At 43.0% G+C, this 7,668-nt stretch overlaps 1 protein-coding gene across 1 annotated transcript in view; it reads left to right on the forward strand.

Moving 5' to 3' along the window:
* The window catches only part of UAP1L1 (UDP-N-acetylglucosamine pyrophosphorylase 1 like 1), an 11,480-nt gene extending 5,852 nt beyond the window's left edge, over positions 1 to 5,628 (forward strand). The window contains exons 6-8 of the mRNA XM_026860573.1: positions 1,334 to 1,519; positions 2,279 to 2,345; positions 3,338 to 5,628. Coding sequence (XP_026716374.1) covers positions 1,334 to 1,519; positions 2,279 to 2,345; positions 3,338 to 3,424 — 340 coding nt within the window. The 3' untranslated portion in view covers positions 3,425 to 5,628. The remainder of the gene's footprint in view (positions 1 to 1,333; positions 1,520 to 2,278; positions 2,346 to 3,337) is intronic.
* The last annotated feature ends 2,040 nt before the right edge of the window (positions 5,629 to 7,668 follow it).

Below are 7,668 nucleotides of genomic sequence, written 5' to 3' on the forward strand. Positions count from 1 at the left end.
AAGAGGGAAAGAGAGAGAGAGGGAAGGAAAGAAAGAGGGAAAGAGAGAGAGAGGGAAGGAAAGAAAGAGGGAAAGAGAGAGAGAGGGAAGGAAAGAACTAGCACAGAGCCAACATTTAATACAAGCTTCCATGGCAACCGCAGCTCTGGTTATGTTTTTGTGTGTGTTATGCCACGGCTCAGCTCACACCCTTGGTGTTTGGAAAATGGGTTGCTTAAGCACTGTGGGGCCAAGTTACTGTTGCTTGGGAACTGTCAGTGTTGACTTGCCAAGCTCTAAAACATAGCTGAGAGCACTGTGCCATAGTGTTAGTGCAGTCAGGGGTACTTTGTGTATAGGCAATGTGGGATTTTTAATAATGTAGGAATTTAGCATAAGTGCTTCTTATAAAACCTATTTTCTGAGGTCTCAAATTCAGCAGTAAAGATTCTGGTTTAGGCTTAAATAAATGGGAAAAAGAGACCTCAGGAAAACTGCATTATCTTTGTTTTGGGACAGTATTTTTCTTTTTAGAGGGTTTACTTTAGGATAGGGAGCTCAAGGTTTGAATTGGTCTCCATTTCCTCATGTGTGTTCAGTAAAGAAGTATCATACTGAAGGCAAACCTAGTGTGACAGCAGCAGTGCCGAGGTCTGAGCTTTGAAAGGACTCATTTGCAAGCAGTGATTCCTTGTGCTTTTTTAATAATACTGCAAAACCAGCCTGGCAGCTGCTCTTCACACATGAAATTGAGAAACGCACAGATGCTGCTGTGGGATTTTAAAATTTGCATTCCCATTTCTGGTAAACAGCTGTACTTAAGATTCAGCTGTGAATCTTCCCATACTGCTTGTTCATACCTGGGAACTGGTGTCCTCAGCTGATCCTTGCCTACAGACTCCCAAGTGGAGTGGCCGTTTCTTGGATCAGGGGTGCAATGCTCGGAAGTCAGCTGCAGAGCTTGGTGCTGTGTCTGAGCTTCAGGCATTGCTGCTCTCTCCATCCTGCTGTGTTCTTTCCTGAGACTTATTGTCCATAAGCTTCCCAGTGCCTGGAGAGCTTTCTGTGGGATCTCTGCTTTTCCTCTCATCTGTGCGCAGCTCTGGATGGTCATGAAGCTGCTGTTATGTTCCCAAAGAGACTGGGCTTCTTACTGTGTTTTTTCCGTCATACAGCCCTGGTACTTCTTTGCTCTTCAGATGGGAGGTGGGTTTTCCTTAGCTTGACTGTCCCAGGCTGTGTACATTGCTGCTCCCTAAAATATATATGAGCCTTTCCCCATTAAGGCTGTTGTCACATCAGCAGGGCTGATGGATAGCTTTGTTTATCATTGTTTTCTCCCTTTTGCTGGTAGGAATTTTGTGGCATTTGAAGTTTTGAGAGAAGAGGAGTTCTCTCCACTAAAAAACGCAGACACAGCTGACAAAGACACTCCTATCACTGCTCGGCAAGCCCTCCTGGCCCAGCATTACCGCTGGGCTCTCAAGGCTGGGGCCAGATTTCTGGATGAAAATGGTTGCAGGATACCGGAGAAACTTGGGTAGGAACCTCAGTGACCTTCTCCACAGTGTCTCTGCCTGTGACTGCCCAGCTGTGCCAGCTGGCTAATGGCATGTACTGTGCTCTACAAAACCGGGCATTACTTTGATCCCAGGGTGACTTGGCATGATTTTTGTTCAGCTGGTCTTTTCTGAACCTGCCATGTAATGTCTTTTACAGCTCCTGCTCCATTAGTGATTGTGAGTGCTCTAGACAGTAATGCACTGTGATCTGGGCTTTATATCTGCCAGAGATTCCTGCTCCTCCTATAGGAGCTTGTTAGGCAGGGATAACCTTTTCCATCATTCTGGATTTAGCCAGCCCAACGAATTGTAATTTGTAGTCCTCACCAGTTTTTGTGAACATGGCCCCAGCCCTTAAAGCCCATCAAAATTCTCCAGTGGGCTTAAGGATCAGCTATTACTGCAATTACCAATTCAGATACTTCCTGAATCAAGCTGAATGGGAAGCTGGTTTTACTCTGTAGGATAATTACTTCACCAACTCATAGTTTAATAAACCCACAAGCTGTTCATTTTACTTGAGAAGCACCTCTATAAAAGCATGTTCTTGTTTTGATGAGAAATATTTGGGACCTGCTAATTCTCTTTTATTTTCACACTTTGTGTTTGAATAATGTCTGATGCATGTGAAAACAGATGTCTTATCCTTCTGGATATGCTATTCTTGATGATCTTTTGACAAAGATGCACTGTTTTTTTAAGGTAGCAAGAAGCTAATCCTGTGTTCTCTTTTCTAGTCTCTCAGGAACTGAAGATCCTCCGGCTGTCTGTGAGATTTCTCCATTAGTGTCTTACTTTGGAGAGGTGAGAATAACTATCTATGGAGGTATTTTTAAGAGTGTGCAGGTATGCATCTGATTTCTTTCCAAACACAGGGGATTTCTTTAGCCTGGTCTTGCTGAGAAATGGTAAGATCAAGGGAACTAGGACTTGGGCTCTGTTACATTTGTGGTTCCACTATGGATTACTCTTCAGCAGTTTCTTCACCGTTGGTTTTAGCCATCAGTAAAATGAGACTTGCAGTGGGGCTGGGTAATTTCATTAAGACTCACAAATACTTTTGAGATCTTCTGAATGAAAAGTGCAGAATATTCGAAGTACATAATCCATGGGTTCACTGTATTCGATTGTATGCTGATTTGTGCCCCTCTCCCACAGTGAGTGAATACTGAATGATGCGTGTGAAGTTCTTTAGAGAACTTCTCTAAAGCATTGGCTTTAGAGAAACCACATCTTAGATTTCTTGTTTGTCCCTCTGAAAAGAACTGGTCCTAGGAAAGCTGCTTCTATTTGGAAGTGAGAAGAGGAGCTTCTCTGTGTTGGACAGTGTCAGAAATAGTGGCTTGCAGGAGGATGTGTGGGCAGTGTGGGGAAGGGCATTCAGAAAACTTCACATCTTCACTAAGTTTCTGTGTGCAGGTAGCAAACTCATTGCAATCAATGTGTTGTAAGAACAAAATGAAAACAAGGCAATTTGAATTGACTTTTTTTTGCTATAATTGTTCTAATGTGAGTTAAGGACACACCTTCCCATGCCTGCCCCTCCCAAGGATGTTTGCTTCTGAGATCCATTGTTTTATGGTTCATTGGTACTTCCTCTTCATGAACCCTGGACTTGGGACTGAAACACCTTCCATCTCTGTCACTGGGGAAACTATTGTTGTCTGTCCTTCCCGTGACCTTTTAGCTGTGGGTAGTTGGTTGTTCTTTGAGGACATTATGTAGACTTAAAAATAGTGCAGGTAGCCAGTTGGATGCATTTACAACCTAACAGTACTGTTTTCACACATTCTCAGGGTCTGGACATGTACATGAAGAACAAAGACTTCCCTTCTCCCTTTGTACTCGAGGAAAACAAAGCAGAAATGCTAGGAAATTCTTGAAGAGAGGCCTTTCCCCCTCAGATCAGTTATATGTTGGTCAGATCCATTACAAAAACTGACATTGCTGAGATGTCAGCTATGAAGTATGTTATTAAAAAAATTGCTTTGCAGTATCAGATTGATGCCAGATCCTTGCAGCAGTTGTGTTTACACACACATCTGTGCTCACCAGCTCTGTTTGGTAACTTAGAAGGCTATTGCCTTTTACCTCAGCCTGTTTTGTAGACTTGGATGCGAATGAAGATTAATACCTTCTGGGTGCTAAACATATTTTATATTTCTTATTTGCTGTGCATATGAATGTGTAAAAGAGCCAGTCAGGGCTTAATAAATCAGCTTTGCATTTAAGAAGACTAAATGTATTCAGTGCCTTGTTAGGTATCTTGTTTGTGCTGGTGGGGTTGGGGTGTTTGGTTTTTAAATTGTACGCACAGTTGATTCAGTCTGATCCATTTTTTCCCTAATCCTGTGCTGGTTAGAAGATCTAATTCAGCAACTGCATCATCTAACCAGATTATACAGAGGAGTCTGCTGTAGGTAGGGTTGCTACTCTGCGTAAGGGTTGCTTGAGGTTTGTAGTTGAGGCATAACAGACTATTTTGCATATCTAGGTTTGCTGGTGCCATTCCAAGAAAACATAAGTAAATAGATAGCTTAGACTGATTGAGTTTTACAGCTGTAGTGACCTGTTTTTCTTAATTAAAAAAAAATTTTAAAATGAGAAATTTTTTCACAACCCTCTTCTCTTCCTGTCTGTAACATTTATTTTACTTTTCATTTTTCTGTTTAATATATACCATATGTCTCAAAGGGGACTCTTTTAAAGTATCTGAAAGTAATAAGAGGAACAAATTCTGATGGTAGAATTTAATGCTTAACCAAACCCAGAAAAAGCCTTAATCCCAGCATAACCAGTATACACAGTAGAACACCAGCCTCTGTTCTACAGTTTCTTGCCAGGTAGTTTTCCAGCACTCTTTCACTTAGTAAATAATTTTTTAGATGCCTTCTTTTTAAATATATTTCTAACCATAACAATGTGTCAGCTAATTAAGGATGCTAGTTGCCAGAACATACGTAGCATGTGAACTCAGCCCTGGCTGTGATCCACAAGTGATTGTTCCTGTTCAACCTTTGGATGCTGCCCCAGCAAGCTCGTGCCAGGTGGGACCTGCCTGCTTCAGAACCTGCACTGAATGCACCAGTCATTTCAGCCTTTGTGAGGATGCTTCAGGTGCACTGCTGGGTGGCCTTTGCTTGAGGAGCACTCTCTACTTTTTCCCTAAATCAGTTGTTAAGGAAGGTGGTGAGGAAGGTGCCTCATCTGGCACGTTGCTATTTCATGCAGCTGCTACTGAGGAAGTGCTGATGCTATTTTGTTAAGCATACATCTTTTGAATGACTTACATGGCTTTCTGTAATTCCTGACGTGAAGCTGTATTCAGAATGTTGGGGAAGTATAAAAATGGCTTTGAGAATAAATATAATTTGTAAGTAGGCTCATGTTTTCCAAAGAAAGCATTGAAATGTCAGTGGCAGAGTTTTCAGGTACAAAGTGTATCTTCATGCACGTTAAGTAATGAGCCTCTTGCACATGCAAACCAGATAACGACAGATAATGTTGATTATTCAGTTTGCATGTGCAGCCAGTAATTCCCATTTTTTTAAGCATTTGTCCTTGACACTCAATTCTGTAATGTTTTTGGCACAGTGTTTCTGTGGGCCATTCCATTCCTGTCAGTCATGTTTTATATCTGAGAACAAATTGTGTTGTATCTTTGTGGATATTTGCTTGTCGACTCATGCACACTCTTTTTTAGATTGCACTGTGCTATGAAGAAAATACGTTTCTTGTGCTCTTTCTAAAGTGCTTTTTCTTTTGAAACTTCAGTTCCCATGGGCTTTTATCATGTGTACACTGAGCTGCTGACATGATTTCTAGAGGTTGTTTTCAAAGAGAAGCTGAATTAGAGTGGTGAATGCCTTGTCTGTTGGGTTGTTTTTTGACTCCTCACATTTTAATCCAGAATATAGAATGAGTTTTGGGAGAACTTTAAAAAAAGATAAAATCTGTCCTGTATGTAACAAAGTAGTTCTAATATGTGTTATGGGATGAAAAATATCTCAAAGGGATGTCCCATAGTACTCCAGAAACTTCTGGACACCGAAGCATTTTTATAATAAAGATGTTACTGTGATTTCTATGTGTGTTTCTGTTTCTTGTCCATGAGGAAAAATGCACTTGTTGTCTTTGTCCCTACACGTCATGGGTGTTGGACACTGAGACAGTGTCATGGCACGGCTGGAGGATGTGGTGCCCATGCTTCAGATGTACAGGATGTGGAACTCAGCAGAGGGTGATTCCTGAAGGAGTTTGACATGGTGGGATGTAATTTTTTCATCAGAAAACAGAAGACTCTGTTCTTGCCTGCAATCCTGTTTTAATTTTTTTCCAAGTTTTTCAACTCTGTTTACTGAGAGAAGGGAGTTTAATTGTAGGTGGAATTTGTTTTATTTAAAGTAATTTGAGTGATAAGGATCTGAGTCAGGCTTTCACAGCTGTTGTGTAGGTAATGAGCACTCACTGTAATGCAACTTTTATTTGGCTTCCCATTGACAGGCTCTTTTTAAACAGGGCTCTATTTATAGAACAAGCAGTAGGGGAAATTAGTGATTTTTCACAAATAACAGATTGTGCTCTTTTGGGGGTTTAGTGCTGAACCCAGCAAAGGTCAGAAGTAGATATTCTTCCTTCCCTACCTTATTTCACCCCATGTTTCTCTCTTGGCACCCATGTGAAAGCTGCTGGGGGTTTTGATGTGTTTTTAAGGTACATAAATAAGTAGTTTCCTGTGATAAGAAAATAAATATTAAAAATGAATGCATGCTTGAGGCTTCTGTTAAATTGTTCCTCTGCTTTAAGTGGAGTGTTCATATCCACCAGAATTGTTTGCTTAGTTTTTAATCACAGAATGCTCAGAAAAACACCGAATTTTCAGTTTTATCTGGAAATCTAGTGTGAGGTGGATTCCAAATGTAAAGGCTCAAATGATGCATGTTAACTGAACAGTCTGACACAAGTGAAGGTCAGTTCAATGCCAGCACTTAAAGCTGTAGTCTTAAAGCAGCTGCTTCAGTGCTTTCTTTTTCATTTTGAACTAAACCTGGTCTAGAAGTAATGGTTATTACAAAGCCAGTTATGTTGTGGCTCTGAATGTGTACCTTACTGAACAGTGCTCTTTTCTATTCCTCTAACCCCACTGATTTTCCCCCCCTCCTCTGCAGTGAAGCTGCAGATAACTTTGCACAAGGAGTGATGAAGGGCTTGCGTCTGGAGAAGCAGGTGAGGGAAGGAGTTGTGTGGGAAAAGTGGATCCTGCTGAGCACCAAAATTCACTCCCAGATCTTGCAGAAGGGTTTACACAACTGCTTAAGTTGCTTTTCACCTACTCTCACACATCCTCTCACAGATTTCAGTTGTCTCCTTTCAGGAAGGTGTTCCTGTGTTGTCTGCCCAGGACTCTGTGTGTGTGATGCAAAGGACAGGGGCTGCCAGCTGACAAATGGCTGTCTCTGGGGTTCTCCCTGGAAGGCAATAACATTAGACAGCTTTCTCAGTCCTCTGGGAGTCAACAGGTGTTTGGGGTTTTCCTTTGCTGTGCTCACCTACCGGGTGGACTGGCAGGAGGAGTATCAGTGTCTGGTGCATCCTCCTGTTGGGGCACAGTGTCTGCTGCGTGGCTGGGGCCGTGTCCTTACCCTGTGTGGTTCTCCCAAGCTGCGTGGGAGCTGCTCCCTCCCGAGCTCGACTGATGGGAGTGTGCTGGCCCTTCTGCTCATTGAGTTGTTTTTCCTGATGACCTCCTACATGCGCATTTCCATTTATGTTTCTTGCATGCCCATATTTCTGTGACTGGTTATTATAATCTCACAACCTAGGAAAAGCCTCTCCTTATGTCTCATTTCCTGCTCGGGCAGCTGAAGTCCTGGTACAGCTGTGTAGAGAGAGCAGGTATAGCGAGGGGGAAGAGGCAACCACCACCAGCCCTCTGCCAGAAAGAGGCGCCGGTGCCAGGCTGACCGGTGGCATGGCTCGGATTCGGAACAAGCCCACGCCAAGAGCTGCGTCCTCCCGTGGCACGCTCGGCGCTTGTCGCAGGTGGGCGGTGCGCGGCCCCCGCGGCCTCAGCGCTGCGTAAGGCAGCGAGGGCCCCGGCTGCGGCCCCGCTGCCCGCAGCGAGGAG

This window comes from Athene cunicularia (assembly GCF_003259725.1).
Source record: "Athene cunicularia isolate RWA chromosome 17 unlocalized genomic scaffold, athCun1 chr17_part1, whole genome shotgun sequence".
NCBI classification, from domain to species: Eukaryota; Metazoa; Chordata; class Aves; order Strigiformes; family Strigidae; genus Athene; species Athene cunicularia.